The 22778-nt window shown below is 44.4% G+C and overlaps 1 protein-coding gene across 4 annotated transcripts in view; it reads left to right on the top strand.

Moving 5' to 3' along the window:
• LOC120426163 (papilin) overlaps nt 1-19853 on the top strand; it is a 127551-nt gene extending 107698 nt beyond the window's left edge. Inside the window, exons 4-18 of one of the 4 annotated variants that reach the window (XM_039590881.2) lie at nt 2338-2552; nt 3079-3139; nt 10420-11511; nt 11571-11750; nt 11812-15058; nt 15121-15300; nt 15462-15632; nt 15892-16707; nt 16769-16936; nt 17032-17223; nt 17516-18048; nt 18107-18257; nt 18452-18907; nt 19030-19302; nt 19459-19853. In XM_039590881.2, the coding sequence (XP_039446815.1) occupies nt 2338-2552; nt 3079-3139; nt 10420-11511; nt 11571-11750; nt 11812-15058; nt 15121-15300; nt 15462-15632; nt 15892-16707; nt 16769-16936; nt 17032-17223; nt 17516-18048; nt 18107-18257; nt 18452-18907; nt 19030-19302; nt 19459-19601 (7878 nt within the window). In that variant the 3' untranslated portion in view covers nt 19602-19853. The remainder of the gene's footprint in view (nt 1-2337; nt 2553-3078; nt 3140-10419; nt 11512-11570; nt 11751-11811; nt 15059-15120; nt 15301-15461; nt 15633-15891; nt 16708-16768; nt 16937-17031; nt 17224-17515; nt 18049-18106; nt 18258-18451; nt 18908-19029; nt 19303-19458) is intronic. The other 3 variants (XM_039590884.2, XM_039590882.2, XM_039590883.2) reach the window with 3 other exon arrangements.
• Nucleotides 19854-22778: the final 2925 nt, after the last annotated feature.

Genomic DNA, 22778 nt, shown 5'->3' with positions numbered 1-22778 from the left:
TCAAGTATAAATATCGGCTAAGAACTAAGAGTGTTGAAAAAATCAGAACCAAATTTGTTTCATTCGGTCCAATTTGAGGTTCCATAAGTCCCTATTGAAAATAATTAAGTTTGATAAAGTGCTTTAAAAGTTTTACACAAAAGACGATTCAAGTAGGCGAAAAAAAGATCCATTTGCGCAGAACCTCAGTTCCTGCTCAGATGTCGTAAATTAAAACATTGACTTTTGACCTCTTTCGGCAAACTACCGTTATAATAGTAGTTTATGCAACAAGTTGCAAAAAAAGAGGATTTTTTCAGCACGAGTCGTACATTTATCCAACAAGGTTCACCGAGTTAGTTACACTCTTCAAAATCAATTTTTAATTAAATTTTCAACAAAGATATGGAATCGCTGAAAATAACTGTTTTTGAGAATTTAATTTTCCCAAAATATTTACTTTCATAAAATATTTATAGTCTTGACATTTAAAATATTTACGAAAAAATCGGTTTCCTGAATATCTACTAACAGTATACAGTTTTTATATATTAGAACTATTTTGTAATTTCGTTTCACGTACAGTAAGAATTGGGCACACTTCAATGACAAATTAAAAATGTAAATGCTATGTCATCATTCTGAGAAACCAAGCGCCTTCCTCGAATATCCCTTTCGAAGAATAAATCCATGGAGGCGTTTGGCTTGTTAGAATGAAACCGTAGCATTTATACCTGAAATTTGTTATATATATGGAAAATGTAAAAAAATATCAAATCAAACCAGAACAAAGTTCTTTTGATGCCTTTTAAGCCAACCCCCTAAAATTTGGGAGCGATTGGTTTAGTCCTCACTTTGCGCAAAGCGATTTAATTTTCCATATAAATTTGTATGGAAAAACCATTTTTGTTTTGATTTTGATATTTATAAAATCCACGTTTCACGCTGTACTAAAACCGGATTCATATTCGGTTGCTCTGGAATGTGCTCTACAACTTTCCCGAAGAGAGTATGTTTCTAACTTGCTCCTGAAAGAAGATACAGCGTCCTCAAAACTCGTCTAAATCGTGTTTTTTGCTCGAAAATCACGTTTTAGACGAGTTTTGAGGACGCTGAATCTTCTTTCAGTGACAAGCTAGCACCATATTCTCTTCGGGAAAGTTGTAGAGCACCTTCCAGAGCATCCGAATATGAATCCGGTTTTAGTACAGCGTGAAAAGTGGATTTTTTAAATCTAAAACGTGTTTTTGCTCAGAAATCACAAAATTAAAATGCAACGCGCAAAGTGTGGACGCAACCAATCGCTCCCAAATGTTGGGGAGTTGTTTAGGGGCCTTAAATCAACCAAAAAAAACAGGTTCTGAAAAATCGAATCATCTCGAGCCACCCTAATGAACACATTAATTCAAATTCAAATTCGGTTTTATTGGTGAATAATCAGATACAATAAGTTCTTTTGAGGTACAAAACAGAGTTTTGGAGTTCCTTTCAGCTGTGTGTTACATCATAATCCATTTTGGAACAGATATTGCTTGTAAATAAAGGTGTTGCCAAGAGTAAGAAAAATTAAGAAAAAAAACTCACTAAACTTGCTAGGAAAAGGGGATAGAAATAGAGAAAGCTTAAAACTAGATCACATTGTTTAATGAACACATTAATTTTCGACCAATTTTTGAATAGTTGACGAGTAATCAACAGTGCAAAAATGAATAAAATAAAGTACATGGTCCGATTTTCCCTATGAAAATCTGAAATCAATGTGTTAGATGCTTTTCAATGTGTCTTTCTTTTGAATGCGCGTTTATTAAAATATCATTTTAAATGGTGTCCTTTTATGGATTTACATCACTTATTTTACTTCAGTTAAATGCACTATTATCCCGCTATAACTATTCCACATACCGGAATCCCTGGAAAACGCTTCCCTTGCCCAGCAGCGTTTAATAACAAAGCAAGCGCCCGCATCCGGATCGCAACGCACCACGTGTGAAACACTAAACATGTTGACTGTAAACAATTCCACGTGTGCTTAGTGCATCTCGGAAGGCCATGTATTGTTTGGTATTCAAAAAGGGGTGGGCGAGATTCCACTGTTGTTCTGCCGATGGCCATGTGACCTACTATGATTCGCAAGTGATGCGAAAAAATGACCTCCCTCGTTGTACTTGAAAACTGAACAAAATGGTTTTGTTTTTAGGTTCAGTCCATATTGAAATAGTTGATTAACACTCTTTGTTACCAATAATCAAACATTTTCAACCTGAAATGGTTTGCTTCTCGATGCATAACGTTCCATTGTGTTCCCGCTGATGAAACATTTGTAACGTTTCCCTTTGTTTGTGAATTTCACCCCGACAGTTTTACGTCCGCCACAAACGGCAGTATGGCAGTAATCTGTACCTCCCGGAGAGTTACATAATTCCAGGCGATGGCACCGGCGGCGGCGGTGGAGGAGGTGGCGGCGGCGGCGGTGAGGACGACGACCAGTGGGGTCCCTGGAGTGCCCCGTCCGAGTGCTCGCGGACCTGCGGTGGCGGAGTGGCCCACCAGACGCGCGAGTGCTACAATCTAGGGTAGGCAACCTGGCGGAACACGCCGTTTCATTTTGTTTGTTTGTGGTTTGGTTGGTTTGTTTACGGACCGAAACCTAGACCTAGACCGTCGGCGACTTTGTTGGACAGACAAATAGAATTGGAAATTGAGATTTTCAAATAAGAACCAGCATTGAGGGTTCCCACGCCTTGTCTTTAACATCAATCCCTTCCCTACTAACCCCGAGTAGGCCGCGGGTAATCGGCTTCCCTCCCTCTAACATTTACACACAAGATCCTCTGTAATTATTAAGTCAAATGTAATTACAAAAGCCGACTCGGTCCTAACCAGGTCCCAGTACCGAAAAGGACCTAATAAAAATAATTTTATGAAAAAAAAAAAAAACCAGCATTGAGGCACTTGTGCAGTACCAAATGTTTAGCTCTTCCTTCAGCAGTTGGCCGATCTCAAGTTTCAGCTGCTAAAATTATGTTTTCTGTTTACATTTTCATCGATTTTGCAACACAACTCGGCGTGGCGTGAATTCAACGGAACGACCTACCACAGTCCAGATGGTCAGTCCCGGTGTCGAGGGGGAAGTCGAAAGTATTTCTCCTGCAACATTCAGGTAAGTTAACAAACGCTTCGTTATGTGTTCTAGACATGAATGGTCATCTCGAAAAATTCCCGAAATTAATCTTTATTTAAGAAATGTTCCTATCTTCTGTATAATATCTGTTAGATTGTTTAGTCATCTCGTTTAAATTAACTCAGCAATGGCGGAATAATGATGTTTATTCCGAGCCGCGTTTAGCACTTTCGCGGCGCTAGTGTTGGATTAATGTTTATGTTCACGCTAATCGAGCAGCACCAACCGCCTCCGAACAGCACGGCGTTAGGGAAGGGGGAGCTGAAGAAAGATTTAGTGGAGCAATTTAGCGCGTGAACCATGTGTTTTATGGACCCCATCGACCAGCCCCTTTCCTTCGGGGTTGCCTGTGGAACCATGTGGAGACGCACGGTGGATAATTAATTCGCCGTGAATCACCACGCGTCCGGAGCACGTGGAAGGGTAATTGTTGGTGGGATGTTATTCCCGATTAGGTGCAAATAACTGAAAATGTGCAAGTTGTGTTTTTGGCAGGATGTTAGGATATTGGAACACCCACAGTAATACCAGAGATTTGCAGGAAAAATCACTGTTATCAAACATTATCACAAATCCACTAACTTGAAAAAATGTTTCTGATAACTCAATTTGTTATTAGTAAGATATGGTGATAACTTGAGTTGTTGTTTTCTTACTATTTGGCATTCTCTTATAACAAATTTCAACCTATGTTTGGAGATGTTATTATTTTTTGCCTTTCTTACTAAAGAAAGGTATAGGTTTTACTTTAAGGCAGGACGTCATTTCCATCTTCGTAAATATTTCGATTCAGCATCAATTTTAATCGGAAAAATCGTCAAAAAATCACACTGCATCGATTTTCGACGCTCTATCGATTCACCTTGACAGAACTCGTCTATCTCCAACCCTCGAATTTTGAGAAAATAAATTCCGTGGAGGTCGAGTGATGTTCGTATGTGGAAATTTTTTGCAAAAATTTGTGTCGCGCCGTTCTCAGTTCCCATATATCCGATTTCGATTCTTCTAAATGCAGATGAAAGCTAGTGTGCTGAACCTGGGCGAGTTGCCGCGCAAATTTCGAAATATCCATCTGTTTTCGGATGCGGCCAGACTTTTCAACAAAATACACAGTTTTCAAATAAAAATATGGTGAAATTTTTTCATTTTCATATCTTTTATTTATCTCAAAAATTGTATTTTTCGAGCCCTACAACCTCCCAAATTTTCATCCAGATTCATAATATGGTTCTGGAGTTAGAGCCGTTTGATTGACCTACCATAAGAAAAAAAATCCCTAAAAAAAGGTGAAAGCCCACCTGGTGACCTTCGCCAACATTTTTCATTTCTGATTTTATTCGAAATTTCTTGCTACATTCATAGTACAGACCATGAGTGAGCATCTGAAACAAATTCGACATCGATCGGCAATCCCGATCAATTTTTAGAACGATTTACTTTTTGCCTTTCTTACTAAAGAAAGGTATAGGTTTTACTTGAAGGCAGGACGTCATTTCCATCTTCGTAAATATGTCGATACAGCATCAATTTTAACCGGAAAAATCGTCAAAAAATCACACTGCATCGATTTTCGACGCTTCGTCGCCAAGTCGACAAGTTGTCAAGTTGAGCTTCGAATACTGGCGCGAGAATGCTGGCCATATATTTTGTGGCTCGACTTATACTCGTTTTGTAGTAGCTTGTCTACCGATGTTTCCTTCAATATGTAAGATATCGTAGCTTTTCGGTTTCTTTTGCTCTGTCCGTTTTTGCATAACTGTCCAATGTTTATGCAAAAACCTTTGTGACATAGGACATTCATCCGGATACAATCATTTTGTTTCCCGTGCGCTCCTAAAATCGCCTAAATGTAGACTTCATTTTTTCGTGATTTCGTAAGTTTATTTAACAGGGTTCATCGGATAGGATAATAGGAGCTTTCTAAGCTTTTCATCGTTTATATCGTTTTCAAAGTGTTCAATGCTGGCGACTCCAATGGCTTTCTTCCTTAGGTTCTCGCGATTGAGTGTGTAGTGGTGCGGTTGTTAAAAATAGCTATCTCTGACTCTGTCACTCTCGTAGAAGCTGAATGGCTAGCTTCCCTGCACCGTGCGGCACACGCGGTTCACTTGTACCTTGTCTTGGTGCGCTGGTACGATGAACCAAAACACCAACACAGTCACACAAAAGGACTCGTACCGAAACTAGAAAACCAAAACCGCGGTGTGCGTTGTTGGGAAGCTTGCTATGATCGCGTTTGTCATAATCGCTTGTTTGATTAGAAACGTACAAACATATTGTACGATTTAAAATATTCTTTTGGTGAAAATTGCGTTTTTAATTTCTTTTGGAAATCATATCATTCATAATACTCATAATATCATCATAATACATTGCTTTCATCATAAGACTTTCTTTTGAGCTGACGTTATAAATAAACAAAGTCGATGTTATTAATTGAAAGAAGTTCTACCATTGTTATATTCTTTAGTAAGAAAGGCTCTTTCTCACCCCCGGTTTATACCGATGGTCATGATTTTTCGAAAGCAAAAAAAGGTATTTTTGACTGCTATTGAAAGATCTTTGTTTTGTTAATCACACCTGCCCAAGAAGGAACTACAAAAATAATCAGGACGAGCTTTTTCCAATGTTATGTGAGTTGTGAGTTGTATTACCTAAAAACGTTTTCAGCTGATATCAATTTTCTAACAAAAAAAAACTATTTCAATGGTTTAAATCAGCAAATTGGATGACAATTGAACAACATTTTTAATCTGCCAATGAAATGAGACTTCCCCCTTATTTGGGTTTGAAAGAAACTTTTTTTTTTTTGTCTATTTCACAGATGGGGCTGGTCCCGCGGGAGTTGCAATAAAATGAAAAAAAGTAAATTACAAATTTCAACCATGATTTCTAAATTTTCACCACAAAAAATTGCAGCAAACTGTTTACCGTAATCTGGAGTGAATCGGGACTACAGTCTGAATAGGGACAGCAGTTTTTAGAGCACTTAAAGCTTTCAAATTAGGAAATGGATGTACACATTTTGTTGGCCTGAGTCTGTTCTAACCGAACCCAACCAGAAAAATCAAAATATTGTGCTCCAACATGGTTAAAACTGCTGTCCCAATTCGCCCCATGTGTCCCGATTGACCCCAGTTTACGGTACTGCATTATCAAAAAACTTGCAGAATATTATTGATTAAAAAAAAATCCTCGACTTTTTCGTCTTTTTTAGATTTGTAGTTCCAAAATCATTTTTTAAAGGTCTGTATAAATGCTATCACAGCAAAAAATCCGATGGTAAAATCGCATGCAAAAGCATGCACATCATCTTTGTGAGAAAAAGCATGTAATATTGTATGAGAAAACGTGTACACAAAAAACATGTACAAAAGAAAAATAAATCAATTTTGCACCCCTAAAAATAACATCAATCTGGTGAGAGTCATATCCAGATTACCAAGTCCGCGCCCCAACCGTCTCGGCTATCTCACCGTCTTGAAAATGTTGAGTTCAACGCCGATATACCAGTAGGTTTCCCGTACGTCGTATACTGAATTAACTGTATACGATGTATGGGGAACGTACAGCTTGATCGCTGTTGATCCAACAATAATCACAGCGGCGAGATAGCCGAGATGGTAGGGGCGCGGACTTGGTAATCTGGATATAACTCTCACCAGATTGAGGTTATTTTTGGGGTGTGCAAAATGTTTTTATTTTTCTTTTGTACATGCTTTTTGTGTACACGTTTTCTCATAAAATATTACATGCTTTTGCTCACAAAGGTGATGTGCATGTTTTTGCATGCGATTTTACACAGAATTTTTTTACTGTGTATATAAACGTTATACAAGGTATTCTATACAAAAGAGGTGGGCAAAAAAGAGTGAGCCGCTCATATAGCCGGTTCACTAAAAAGAGCAAACGAACAAAAAAAGAGCCGCGGTTCTCTTATAATCTCCGGTCTTTTGAAAAAATCGTCCCAAGATGGAATGATTTTGGAAACTTGTGTCGTTTTTTATGTTTATAAATATATTTCATAGAAATTTCCAAGAAATTGCAGTCACAGATTTGTTCTTGAGGATTGAAAATTAATTAATTACAAGATGTATTTTTACAAGATTTTTAGGATAAAAACGCAGGTTAAAGAGGGGGTTTGAAAGTCATATTTCAATGGGGGTTCTATTGAAACTTTCTCATAAATATATATTGAAAGACTCTGCCCATAATTGAACTCCACTTAAAAAATTTCAACCTCATATTGTTCAATTTCCTGGCTTTCTTTGAAATTCCAAAAGTTTTCTAAATAAAGCATAAAAACTTTTCATTTTATTATTTATTTCAATGAAAAGCTCAATTTTAACAGAGTAGCCACTCAAATACAATTTTTGCAATTCCGTCGTGAAACTACTTACTTTTCCTGTCATTCTTGAACGACGAAATAGCCTACTTTTCTGTACCAAAAATAACAGAATCGAATAGCAACACTTTTCAAAATAAATGTTGAAAAGTTCTACTTTTCAGCATTGAAATGGATGCTGAAAAGTTGAACTTTTCAGCACTTGTTTCGAAAAGTAACACTTTTCAACATTTTTTTGATTAAAACGATTTTTTGACAAAATACATGAAAATTTAACTTAAAACTCACTGTTTTTCGGAATTGCAAAAAATGTTGTATGAAACTCGTTGCAAAACTTGATTTTTTCAGCACTCTTCGTATTTATCCAACTCGGTGAACCTCGTTGGATAAATGTACGACTCGTGCTGAAAAAATCCTCTCTTTGCAACTTGTTGCATAAACTACTATTTTGAATTCCAGACTTTTCCAGAACTTTAAATAATAGGCATTTCATATTCAAAGAATCAGTGCCAATAAAAATTGTTGAAAAAAAATAAGCTTGACTTGAAATTTTGCAGTAAGAAGTAGCAAAAAGTACTCATTACATTTTTACAGTAATGCTACTACCACAAAGTTCAAAAATGTCAATGAAATTTAAAAAAACTAATTTTCGTATCTTTTACCGATCTGTGGTCCCTAAATTCTAATTGCATAAAAATACAAACAATCGTTATGCATTGTATTTTAAATTGTTTACAATCAATTGTACTATTTTATTCAATGGAAAATATAATTTTCAGCAGAAATTATATGTTTGCCCAATGATTTTTTTTTTGCTGATTTTTTTCTCTCCAAACTTGTAAGGAAATTTGCAAACGCCTGAATACAAATTTTACAAGCAAACCCCAAAACCACGTGTTCAGTAGCTCACTCCACTCTGCTGGATTCGAACGCGCCTGAATGCCGGCTACGCGCACTCACCTTAATTCCATCTCACTGGACAAACAAAAAACCGCTCGCGCTAACACACTAAATTGCTTCCACCACGATGCCCCCGCTGATGACGATCATACCCCGTTGAAAGTTTGGCAATATTTTTCAGCGCAGGCCAACAAAAAAGAGCTAAATCTGCTTCCAACAAATCTGGACCCACAATGCAATGGACCGCCCTCTCGCGAAACATCTAAATTTGAAGATTTTTTTTTCGCGGACCGCGAGCAACTATATTCTCAAACGCGGCAAAACCCCCAACAAAAAAAAAGCTGAAACAGTTTGCTGACTAATGTTTGCCCTGTAAGAGTCACCAAAATAAAGCTATCGTTCAGCACTGGCGCGCTCTCGTTGGAACAAAACAGAAGGAAGACAACCAGCAGTGTTGCCAGCCGGCTTCGAGCAGGACGTCGAGGTGGAAAAAGTATCCTCCTTTCATATCAGAATCACCGCATCGTCTGTTTCCGGGGTGGAAACAAATAATCGCATATCAGTTACCGGTTTCCCCGGTATTTCCTTGTCAACCCGGTGTTGTCCACGGTGGTAGGACAGGTGGAACCGAGGTAAGCGGAAAGCCAATAATTGTGTCGATAAATTTTATTATGTCAAAGACACATATTCAATGGCTTTCGATCCGGACTGCTCTGCTTCGCTTCCACGTGCCTGTGACAGGGCCAGTGTTGCCAGTCTATTGGCCCAGGGAACCACCCTGACCGGGGGACGAGTTCTCGCAAAACTACGAACGTTTGCAACAATGCAGACGCCCGGGTAGAGTGAAAATATACCGACGCGATACACTGAAGATTGTGCCCCATGGGAATGGGAGCAGTCTTGCAGTTTTTTGTTCCTTTTTTCTCTGGGGTTGAGAATGCTGGCACTCATGGCTAAAGCGTCACGTGAGGTGCTCAATTGGGTCCTAAAATTAAGCTTGAATTCGAGATATTATTGTTCACAACGATAAAGTTTATTTTTATGAGTACAATTACCCTGTAAAACTACCGCAAAGGATATAAAATGAATTTTTAATTCAATTTTTAAAAATTAACTCCACGGCCCTTCTTGACAGAAAAGGTCCTACTTGACAGCTTGACAGTTCTAAGAGGTCCGTGGTTGATCCATCGAAAAAATGTTTTGTCATTTTTTTTTGCATTAAAATGGCTGCCAATGGCGTCAATATGAACTGTCTGCAATCCACTTTTGGGTGCCCGTTGCTGAACCAGCTTTTCCGGAATCGATTCCATCAGCAGAGGAAAAAAAATACGAGTAAAATGATTCCATTACCCGAGGACTCTCGTTTCCATCATCCGACCATCTTTGTGGTCGACCGTTTGAAGCGTTACATTACATCACCAGACACCAGGGAAGGTATTTGCCGATGGGCCTCCAAAAAGCTTTTTAAATTTATTTTCTTCCAGTTAAGGAATTTAATATAATCATGTATGGAGCACTTGTAGATATTTTACTAATGAACAACTTTGTAGAACATTGTTTTGTTCTAAACTGAATGCTGTTGACATTAGAGCGTAAACAAAAATCCCCTCACCATCGCGAGTGAGGGACGCCGATGGTGGCATTTTTAGACATTGTTTACGCTCTAGTGTCAACAGCATTCACTTTGGAACAAAACAATGTTCTACAAAATTGTTCGTTTGTACAAAATCTACAATTGCTTCATACATCATTATAGTGAATTCTGTAACTGGAAGGTAATAAATCAAACGAGGGCTTCGCGATGGTTTTTTGCCATTTGCCTACCCTGCCAGACACTGCGCGGGAAGGGGTTGGAAACAATTTCAAGAATTGGTTTATTAGAAGAAAGTGCAGCTTCTGCCCCTCCCATCTATTGTGTCTAGATTCGTTCCAAAGAGATGACTAATGATGACGATTTTTCACGCCTGAACACACTCAATGAAATTGAATTCTTCCCCTTTCTTACAACCACCAGGACTGTCCGGAAGGTGAGCGAGACTTCCGCAAGCAGCAATGCTCGGAGTACAACGACGTGCCATTCGAGGGCCACCGTTACCAATGGGTACCGTACACGAAGGCCCCCAACCCGTGCGAGCTGAACTGCATGCCCATTGGGGAGCGATTCTACTACCGTCACAAGGCCAAGGTCACGGACGGAACGCGCTGCAACGACGAGTCGTTCGATGTCTGCGTGGACGGAACGTGCCAGGCGGTCGGATGCGACATGATGCTCGGATCGAACGCCAAGGAGGACAAATGTCGAACCTGCCAAGGTGACGGCAGTGGTTGCAAGACCGTAACCGGACTGCTGGACATGAACAATCTGCAGGTCGGGTACAACGATTTGCTGTTGATCCCAACGGGAGCCACCAACGTTGTCATCAACGAGCGAGGCCCCTCGAACAACTACCTAGCGATCCGGAATCTCACCGGATTCTACCACCTAAACGGCAACTACCGCATCGACTTCCCGAGAGCCATCCACTTCGCTGGCTGTGACTGGCATTACGAACGACGGCCGCAAGGATTCGCCGCTCCAGACAGGCTAACATGTCTGGGACCAACCACCGAGTCCGTCTACCTTGTACTACTCTCACAAGACCGCAACGTTGGCGTCAACTACGAATACAGCGTGGCGTCCAAAACCGCTCCCGTCGACGAACCAGACACGTACTCGTGGACGTACACCGCGTACGAACCATGCTCGGCAAGCTGCGGTGGCGGAACTCAGTCCCGCAACGTCACCTGCAACAGTCGATCAACGCTGAAGCAGGTCGAGCCCGGCCTGTGTGACGCAGCCGCCAAACCTGCCGAGACTCAACGGTGCGGTCAGGAAGCTTGTCCACCACGGTGGGTCGAAGGCGAATGGGGCAACTGCTCGCTACCGTGCGGTGAAGAAGGCAAACAAACCCGGGACGTGCACTGCGAACGAGTGGGCGCCGATGGTGCGGCGGAAACCGTTGAAGACGACGTTTGCCTCGAGCAGGTCGGCAACAAGCCGGCTACAGAGCGTGAGTGCAACCGAGGCACCATCTGTCCCGAGTGGTTCATCAGCAAGTGGTCTCCGGTAAGTCTCCTGAACCCCCTCCTTCAGAACCTTAACTCTAACCATACCTCTTCAATCAGTGCAACAAACTGTGCGGCGAAGGCGAACAGACGCGCAAGGTAACCTGTTTCCGCAAGGAGAACGGTCGCATCACCGTACTGGACGACAGCGAGTGCGTCACCGAGAAGCCCGAAGTCAAGCAGACCTGCATGCTGCGACCGTGCGAAGGAGTCGACTACATCACCTCCTCGTGGAGTGGGGTAAGTAACTTGACCCACACCCAAAATCACTAATCCCAAAACACAATCCATCCCCCAACAGTGCGAAGAGTGCGGAACGGCCATCGAGACGCGAACGGTGTACTGTGCGTCCAAGTCGGGAACGGTGTACGACAACAAGTTCTGCGAGAACCGCGAGCTGCCCGAGTTGAAGCGTGAGTGCAAGTCGACGCCGTGCGAGTACCAGTGGTTCACGTCGCAGTGGAGCAAGTGTGCGGCCGTCTGCGGCAAAGGCGTCCAGACACGGACCGTCGTGTGTGGAGTGTTTGACGGGCAGTCGCTGAAGCGGGCCGATGACGACTACAAGTGTGACGCGGCACTGAGGCCCGAAGCGGAGCGGGAATGCGAGGGACCAGCGGAATGTCCTGGGCAGTGGTTCACGGGACCGTGGACGGAATGTTCGAAGGAGTGTGGAGGAGGTCTACAGTCCAGAAAGGTGCTGTGTATCGCCAACGGGACAGTGGTAGCTGAAACGAACTGCAAGGTGGATACCATCGAACTGAGTACGGAATCCTGCAACAAACACGATTGTACCGAGGATGAGATTATTCCGGTGGATGTCACAAGCAAACCGCTGGAGGAGGACGATTACGACGATGAAGAGTGGTGCGAAGATGAAGACGAGGAAGCTACCGAGTCACCAGATGGAGTGCTGATGATAACAGACGATTCAACTCTTGTCGAAGGCATTGATATGGAATCATCTCAAGGAACTACCGAGTCGTCTCTGGAAACAGATGAAATGATGCTTAGCGATGCAACTGGTTTCGAGACTGGAGCAACCGATGTCGATACGGCAACTGATGTGTCTACTATTGAAGGATCCGGCATGGATATTGACATTCGAGTTGATGATTTGGAAGGATCTGGCGACGATGCATCGACTATAGCCGATTCGTCATCCTCTTCTGTTGAAGTATTTTCGACCGATGCTGATTCCACTGGATCTACTCCAGATGCTTTGTCGTCAATTAAAGAAACAGAATCTTCAGCTTCGTCTAGCGACAGTACAGATGCATCCAGCGCTGACGGGTCATCCACCCAATCAGCTACGGAATCAACCGCTCTATCTTCGGAATCTTCGGTATCCGCTGAAGCTACCACAGAAGCCAGTAGTTCCGTTGAATCCAGTTCCAGCCCGTTGGATGCTAGCTCAGACAGTTCTTCTACAGATGCTACCTCGGAGAGCTCATCTTCAGACGTAACATCGGAGAGTTCAACGTCAGACGCCACTACAGAAAGCTCCACTTCCGAATCTACCGATGCAAGCTCAACGACGGATGCTTCTTCGCTATCTGATACATCCGAAAGCTCTTCAACCTTGGCCAGCTCGGAGGCATCCACTGATGGAAGCTCTACCGATGCTTCCTCAGCAGATGAGACAACGGAATCATCGACAGATGTCTCGGACTCGTCGTCAGACTCCAGTTCTCTCGACGTTTCCACCGAGTCTGCAAGTGAAAGCTCGACCGTTGACGCTGAATCGAGTTCCGATGCTTCGAGTGATGCAACAGATACTTCGGACGTTACCGAAAGCTCTGATGCTACTTCAGAGTCTTCTAGCACCGATGCCACGGAAGAGACCCAATCCACTGGACCAACAGAATCGACGGTTGCCGAGGAAACTGTTTCTACGGTTGAATCTTCGAGCACTGAAGCCGTTTCAACTGAGTCATCCGTCAGCGATGTTTCCGAATCGTCAACGGAAAGTGTCACTGGTGCTAGCGACACCTCTACAGAGTCATCGACTGACGTGGAAAGCAGCACGTTCGATATTTGGCAGCGAGGAGGAGATGATGACGAAAGCTCCAGCACTCCATACACTCTTACGTCGATCATCGCGAAGGAACAGAAACCAAGAAAGTGCAAACCAAGGCCGAAGGTACCTCCAAAGTGTGCTTCTTCCAAGTTCGGATGCTGTCCGGAAGGAAAGACCAAGGCGAGTGGACCGTTCGACGAGGGTTGCCCTGTGCCGGAGACGTGCAAAGAAACCAAACATGGCTGCTGTCCGGATGGAGTTTCCCCAGCGAAGGGCCCCAAGAATCGAGGATGTCCCAAATCGGACTGCGCGGAATCGTTGTTCGGATGCTGTCCGGATAAGTTTACACCATCGGAAGGCAACGACTTTGAGGGATGCCCAGTGGAGACCACTACGATTGGTGGATGCGTTATTAGCAAACACGGATGCTGTCCGGATGGGGTTACCGAAGCTAAGGGAGCTGACAATAAGGGCTGTCCAGGAGTTGAGGAATCGACGGAGGTTAAACCAGAGGAAACGGTCACTGAACCGGGCAAGAAACCGGAAGAAGCTGGATGCGGTGCTTCTTCACATGGTTGCTGTCCGGATGGCGTTACGGCAGCTAGCGGACCGAATGGAGAAGGTTGTGCAGTATGTTCTAGAGAGCCGTTTGGATGCTGTCCGGATGGTCAGACACCAGCGCATGGACCTAACCGTGAGGGATGTTGCCTGGAGACTCCGTACGGATGCTGTCCGGATAATATCAACCCTGCTCGTGGGCCGGATTTGGAAGGATGCGAGTGCGAGTATTCACCGTACGGATGCTGTCCGGATAACACGACCGCCGCTCGTGGTCACAACAACCAGGGCTGTGGGTGTCAGTATTCGGAGCATGGTTGTTGCCCAGACAAGGAGACTGACGCTCCAGGACCCAACTTTGAGGGATGTCCGTGCCATGCGTTCCAGTTTGGATGCTGTCCGGATGGTGTCACACCGGCCAAGGGACCGCACAACCATGGTTGCCATTGCTCGTACAGCGAGTTCAAGTGTTGCTCGGATGGACAAACGCCAGCGACGGGTCCGAACTTTGAGGGTTGTACTTGTGCTTCCAGCAAGTACGGATGCTGCCCAGATGGAGTCAACGAAGCGCAGGGAAGCAAGTTCGAAGGCTGCGAAGTGGTACCCGAGTCTCCCCAGAAGGCTTGCGTGCTCAAGAAGGACATGGGCACGTGTCACAACTACACCGTCAAGTACTTCTTCGACGTCGAGTACGGAGGCTGTGGACGATTCTGGTACGGTGGATGCGGTGGAAACAAGAACCGGTTCGACTCGGCCGATGAGTGCAAGGATGTGTGCGAAGCACCGGAAGGAAAGGACAAATGTCAACTGCCAAAGATCACTGGACCCTGTACCGGGTACTACCCGATGTGGTACTACGACACCGATCGGAACACGTGCTCACAGTTCACGTACGGAGGCTGCCTGGGTAACGCGAACCGGTTCGAGACGCTGGACGAGTGCAAGAGCTCGTGCGTGGTGGATGATTCGATTCGTGAGTAGAGGGGGTTTATTGGTTGGGTTTGAGGGAAAGCTTTACGGTTGTCATCCTTCCAGCACCATGTGATCAACCGAAGGAGAGCGGGCCCTGCAACGGAACCTTTGAACGGTGGTACTTTGACAAGGAACGAGACACGTGCGAACCATTCCACTACGGAGGCTGCAAGGGCAACAAGAACAACTATCCGACGGAGAGTTCCTGCAACTACCACTGCAAGAAACCCGGAGTACACAAGCGTAAGTACCGTCTAGACGTTCGACCGTCGATTCGGGATTGGTTTGGCCCCTGGGTGTTGGCACTAACGACACGCTATATCTTTCTATGTGTTTTCAACCTTAACCTTGCACGACTTGCAAAACACTCTTCTCCCTAACCATAAAACGCATGCACACTCCAGCGAGCTGTACACTGCCGGTGGAAGAGGGCAGATGTGACGCCAAGCTGGCCCGTTGGCACTTTGCCCGGGACGGTAACAAGTGCGTACCCTTCTACTACACCGGTTGCGCTGGCAACGATAACGCGTTCGTCTCGCTGGACGAGTGCGAAGAGCAGTGTCCACCGAAGGTCGGTAAGTAGCTGCACAGAACGAAGCACCACACTCAAGCGCACAGCCTGCTTTTGGGATGGAATGTGCTTTTGCAAAAAAAAAGAACTATTTGGCCTGCGGTGACAAAATTTCCAGCGAATCTGTACCAGCGCATTCCAACTGAGAAAGTGGATCCAAAATTAGTCTACTGAACAATACTAATTGGTTTTGGCATTTTTGAACTAACCTTTAAAAATACTGTGGGAGGATCTGACGAGTAACCGCTGTAAATTGTTTACAGAAAAGGACGTCTGCTTCCAACCGGCGGAGATTGGCGAGTGCCAGAACTACACGGCTCATTGGTACTTTGACACGAAGGAGTCTCGCTGTCGGCAGTTCTACTACGGAGGATGCGGCGGAAACGGTAACAACTTTGTCGATGAAGAGGCCTGTAACCAGCGTTGTGTGCACGGAGGAGAGCCGAAACCCGAGCCACAGGTTCCGGAACCACAGCCACAACCAGAGCAGCCGGGTCGCTTCGACATCCGGTATTGCTTCTTGGAACCGGACGCCGGTGATCGGGAGTGCAAGCAGTACGAGCGCCGATACCACTACGACCGAAACTCGGGCACCTGCATGGACTTTACGTACACTGGATGCGCCGGCAACGAGAATAACTTCCGCAGCTTCGAAGAGTGTGACCACGCTTGTGGCCGTGCGGAGGATGCCTGCAGCTTGCGGCCAGCGTACGGACGCTGCTCGGAGAATGAAACTCGGTGGTACTACGACGGCCGTAGCCAGCGATGCCACGAGTTTACCTTCAGCGGATGTCACGGCAACGCCAACAACTTCAACACCGAGCAGGAGTGCTCCCAGCAGTGTCGAAGCGGAGAACCCGAACCGGCCCCAGCTCCCGCTCCGGTGGCTCCTTCCGACGGTGGTGTTTGCGACGAGCCTTACGACTACGGAACGGGCGACTCGCCGGTCATCGTGTACGTGTTCAACAAGGAACGCGCCTCGTGCGAACAGAACTACTACAGCGGAGAGGGCGGCAACGGGAACCGGTTTGGCTCGCAAGAGGAGTGCGAGCGCCTGTGCGGAGAGTATCGAGGAGTTGGTGAGTTTTGGGACACCGATCATGGAAGGAGTTGGGTTGACGTAATGGTTGTGTCTTTCAGATGTTTGCGTCGACGCGAGGGATGCCGGACCATGTGACGAGACGATTCCACGCTTCTTCTACGACTCGCGGACGGTTAGCTGTCATCCGTTCAACTACAGCGGCTGCGAAGGCAACGGAAACCGGTTCGCGACCATCGACGAGTGCCAGAACACGTGCGTCAAGCAAGGTAAGATCTTCGAGTTCTGGAACGGAGAGTTTCTTCTCTTTGTAAACCATGGTACAGCCAACAGTTTTTGACCTCCGTGTTTGTTGCTGGTTCAGATGTTTGCATGCTTCCGCCGCAAGTTGGCAACTGTGTCGATGGGGAGCGGCCACACTACCGGAAGCGCTGGTACTACGACCCCGAGCGGGAGACTTGTTTTGCGTTCTTGTACAGCGGCTGCACGGCCGGTTCCAACCGGAACAACTTTGTCTCGTACGACGAGTGTCGCGATTTCTGTGAAGACATCGAGTGTAAGTCGGCTCGTCGGCTGTTTGGAGAAGGACGCTGGGTTATCTGTTTCGCCATCGTCATTTCGTTCCACGTTTCGCCATCGATATTCGCTCTCATTCTCACTCATAACATCCTCGACACATTCCATGCGTGATGGTGTTTCTGTCCTTTGAAGCTTGATCGTCACTTTGTTTTGTTGGTTAAGAGGTCGCTGGTGCTAACCCTGCTGCTGCAACGGATTCTTCAAAACTAACTCGTTGAATACTTGTGTTTATACGAACCTGCTAACGCTTGCCATCTGTCCGTCCACAGTCGACAACGAGGTTGATCCCTGCGAACGCTACAACGACGAGTGCCGACGGCTGCACTGCCCGTACGGGATGGCCCGATCGTACAACGCCGACAACTGTGAGCAGTGTTCTTGCGAGGAGCCATGCGCTCAGCAGCGCTGTCCGTCGGGCACGGAGTGTGCCGTCGATCTGCAGAGTGATCCCACCGATGGAGGCACCGTGTTTGTGGCCATCTGCCGACCAACCTCGAAGCCGGGTGAGTGCCCACGGCTGGTCAACGCTACCGTGTGTCAGGACGCTTGCCGTACCGATGCCGACTGTCGCAACGATAACAAGTGCTGCCAGGCTGGCTGTGCTACGGTTTGCGTTCCTCCAGCGGAGCCACTGACAGTGCGACCGCCGTACGGAGAGGGTGAACCGGCGCCACCGGTGCTGGAACCGGTGCCTGAAGAGGAACTGGACATCAAGTCCGAGGAGGGTGGTATCGCCACGCTGCGGTGCTACGCCACAGGATTCCCACCGCCATCGATCCGGTGGAAGAAGGGTGAAGTTGTGGTAAGGATAGAGGTGGAAGCAGCGCAGGTTGATCGGTAATCATTGTTTTTTTAAACAGCTCAACACCAACCAGGGTCGCTTCGTGCTGACCTCCAGCGGAGATCTCCAAATCGTGCAGCTACATCGAACTGACAGCGGAACGTACGTGTGCATCGCCGACAACGGAGTCGGTGAGCCGGTGCTACGCGAAGTGAAACTTCAGGTCAACGGTAAGTATCCCGCACCGGTGAAGGATGCTCTGTTCTGTTCTAATTGCTATCTCTTTCTTTTCAAAACGCTCTTGAATTTTGTTTGGTTTTTGTGAACCTTCCTTTTGATTAACACTTACACACGAATTCCTGGTTTGTGGTGCACACCTCTAACGCTATGCCTCTAACGCTCACTGCCTTTTCGCTCGGAAAAGACCCCGTTCCGCGGGATGCTTACATTGTGGGTGAGATCAACGCCACCCAGGTGGTGGAACTGAATCAACCAACGCAGATCCGGTGCCCAGCCGGAGGATATCCCAAACCGATCGTAACCTGGTGGAGGGAAACGTTTATGATGCCGATCAAACTAATCAACCGTGACTACTCGCTAACGTTTACGCGCGTCCGGCTCAGTGATCTGGGACCGTACGTCTGTCAGGCGTACTCAGGCGCTGGCAAGGGTATCTCCCGGACGGTGACGCTCAAGGCGTACGGACCGGTGCAACTGGACGACCAAGTGGACGAAAAGTACCTCCGTTACATCGTCCACGGTCGACCGGCTCCACCGCCCACGTACCGACCAAGACCACCGCCGGGCGGTTATCCACGGCCAACGCCCCCGGTGTACCATACTCCGCCTCCACCACCACCGGTGCACAGGCCCGACCCAGGTAAGTGACGACGCGCACGAGCTGTCTTGCTTCGCTCGGATTCCGCCAATCCTAACCGTAACCCTAACCTCATTCTGCCCAACCCAAACGCTAACCTTCCAAAACGATCTCGCTCTCTCCAGTGCCTGTTTCCGTTGAGCTGGAACTTCCGTACGGCGCCCAGTTCGCACCGAACAGCAACATTACGCTGCGCTGCCACGCCGACGGGTACCCGAGACCCACGGTCAACTGGTATAAGGACGGCCGCATCGTGGAACCGTCCAACCGGATCTACATCGAGGACGACAACACGCTGCACGTGTTTGGAGCGCTGCCAACGGATGCCGGCGCGTACCGGTGCCTCGCCCGAAACGAACACTCGGACGCGTTCCAGGAAAATACGGTCCGCGTCGAAGGTGAGTTTTCGCTCTCTCCTACCGAACTGTCAAACTTATTCACCAAGATTGTTTAACATGTGGTGACATGTGGCAATACACTCTAAACTGTGTCCAACAAAATTGTTACCACAAGCATGATTCACCCAAACCTTCCCACCTCTCTCCCTTTCGCAGGTGTCTACATCCCGCCCGGCTGCACGGACAATCCGTTCCTGGCCAAGTGCGCGCTGATCGTGCAGGCCCGGTTCTGCAACCACAAGTACTACGCGCGGTTCTGCTGCAAGTCGTGCACGCTGGCCGGCCAGTTGCGTCATTGATGAACGACCTCCTCCTCCTCCCCACATTTCAGATGAATGGACAAAATGGTGAACGAATGTGAAACGGTGTGAGTGTCAGTGTGTGTGTGAGTGTGTTGAGATTGCAAGTGTGTGAAATGTCACCTTTTAGAGTCAAGTAACCTAACAAGAGAAAATGGCAAAATTTCAAAATTTCTAGATAACAAAAACAAAAAAAAAAGTATGTTGGACAAAACTTTCCAAAGTTTATCGCTTTTAGTCAATTTTCCAAAATCAGACCGTTTAGGGCTTAGAATAACGACGTTTGCCGTTCATGATGAAGCAAGCTATTCGCGTTTAGGTCCCGAAAAAAGAAGAAAACTAAAACAAACTCATCGTTTTAATTGTATTAACGCTGAAAACCAAATCCCCGTCGTCTATCGCGTCACAAACGTTCTTACGATTTAGGCTCTATTAGAATAGTATAGAACAGCAGCACAAACAGTCAAACTTGAAGCTTTCCAAAAGGTTGCATTTAGTATTGTGTGAAATCAAATGAAACAAAACAAACTTTCCATGTCAAAGCCGTTAAATTAAGTGTAAAACGTCGAGGTTTCCTTTCACTATGTAACTAAAGCACTAAACAGTTAACAATTTGTAGGACGGGAGAATTCTCTTTCTCGAATTTTGAATGTGTAAATATTTGAAACACCTGAGCAAAAAAAAAAACCCAAATGGCTCGGCGTTTGTTCCCTGTGGTTAACCTTACTTTATACACGACTAGCACACGCTGTTCACTGCTAAATTAACGACAAACTAATGAAACAATAAATTGTAGGTATTATACATGAAGCAATAGTGTAATTATTTAACAATATCACATAATTCGATTTGCACATCGTAAACAGACATAAAATTTTACGTAAAAAGGGTTGGGGTTACCCGATAATGTTTGTGAAAATAAATTATTTTTCAAATTGATTAAAATCAAATCATAATTCAATGTTTGTATTTTGATGATCAGTGTTTGTATTCTCGCCACGAGTCTCGAGCTGCCGATAGCAACTCGCCAATTGTCTGTGCTCTCCTCCGCTCGCGAACGAGCCAGAATTGCCCGCGAGCGGGAAGTAGAACGTGTTGACAACGAAAAAACAACACAACAATTATACCTCAATACCATCGCATACATAAGCCTGATAAACCAATTGCTAGCATGGAACCAGGGCCTCGCCTCGAAACGTCATACAGTAACAAAAGCTGCGAACCGAAGATTCGTGTGACGTTTTGGAATTTTGACAGTCTGGAACGCATGAATTACCCCATTATCGGTTTCCCGAACGGGCGAAATGGAAATTGTTGCACATGGCTGAAGTTGGAAATTTCTGCAATTTATCTTAATTTATGCTAAATTTCAAAATGTAAACAACAATCTAAAGCAAACCGGTTTAGAAACTAATGATAAACTAAAGGCACAATGATTTGTTACGTAATAAGCGGTTTAAGTTTTAAAAAAATATATATATTTTTTTTCTGTTCTAGAATTTAACGAAATTTAGTTTATTATGTATGACTTTAAAATTAGTACACAACGGTTATAGAAGATTTTACAAAAAAAGGATTTTTTTGGTTCGCCAAAAAAAATCTCATGTTGGTAAACAAACGACGCCATATTGCCAATGTTGTTCGGTAGCACATATCAGGCCATCGCCGGGGCCCTGCATGGAACGAACGGCTAGCACGAGGCGCTTGCGAGCGCTCACGGCGAGAGCGCGAGCGAAAATGCGAAGCGCGAGCGAAGAGAGAAAAGTACTACCAGTTCTCTCCCTCGCTCGCGAGCATGCAAAGCTTTCCTTCTTCTCGCTCGAATTCCAACACTTGATGATTGATGAAACATGAAACTGACTAAATATAACCATTTTCAAACCAATATTATTTTAGCAATTAATGTTAAAAAAAATGTAAAATTTTAAAAACTCAAACATTTAAAAGCTCATGCATTTTAAAAACTGACCTTAAATTCCTAAAAAAAAAAATCGTGATTCGATTATCCGGTATGACATTTAGGCAACGACTACGGATAATCAAGTATGAGCTGTATTAAAATTTTCAAATCCAGAGATTTTTAAATTTTTAGTTTATGAACTTTTATTTTTGTCTATTTTCAATTTTGGATAAAAAAAATGATCTATTGAACTTTAAATTTATTTATTTTATTTTTAAATTATCTTATTTCAGCATTTTTTAAATATTGATTTTTTGTTGTTTTATAGTTTATTTCATGAATTTTTGAATAACGTAATTTTAACATTTCTGAATTTAAAACTTTTAAAGGTCGACCCGCGGTGTAGGGGTAAGCGTGGTTGCCTCTCACCCAGCTTAGGTGTAAAAAGCGGTTTGCAATTGCCGCAACAATCAAGCCTTCGGACACCTTGTTTCGAGTAGGAATCTCGCAATCGAGAATGCCAAGGCAATGCTTTAGAGCAAATAATTTGATTTGAAAGGTCAAAAATTTTCAAAATTAGGATTTTTTTTAAATTCAGAATTTGAAAAATCTAGATTAAATTTTCAAAACAACCTATCCCTCATGGGTTTCCTATGCAGATAGGACCTTTTGAAAATTTAATCGAGAAATGAGCAGTTCTCTACGGAATCGGTATTTTTTCTTTAATTTTAATTTTTGTATTTTTTAATCAGGCTGAAACTTTTTTGGTGCCTTCGGTATGCCCAAAGAAGCCATTTTGCATCATTAGTTTGTCCATATAATTTTCCATACAAATTTGGCAGCTGTCCATACAAAAATGATATGTGAAAATTCAAAAATCTGTATCTTTTGAAGGAATTTTTTGATCGATTTGGTGTCTTCGGCAAAGTTGTAGGTATGGATATGGACTACACTGAAAAAAATGATACACGGTAAAAAAAATTTGGTGATTTTTTATTTGACTTTTTGTCACTAAAACTTGATTTGCAAAAAAACACTTTTTTTATTTTTTTTTATTTTTTGATATGTTTTAGAGGACATAAAATGCCAACTTTTCAGAAATTTCCAGAATGGGCAAAAAATCTTTGACCGAGTTATGATTTTTTGAATCAATACAGATTTTTTCAAAAAATTGAAATATTGGTCGCAAAAATTTTTCAACTTTATTTTTCGATGTAAAATCGAATTTGCAATCAAAAAGTACTTTAGTGAATTTTTGATAAAGTGCACCGTTTTCA

Source organism: Culex pipiens, chromosome 1 (assembly GCF_016801865.2).
Source record: "Culex pipiens pallens isolate TS chromosome 1, TS_CPP_V2, whole genome shotgun sequence".
Taxonomy (NCBI): Eukaryota; Metazoa; Arthropoda; class Insecta; order Diptera; family Culicidae; genus Culex; species Culex pipiens.
The sequence above is the reverse complement of the archived record's forward strand: the minus strand, read 5'-3'. Positions and strand labels throughout refer to the sequence as shown.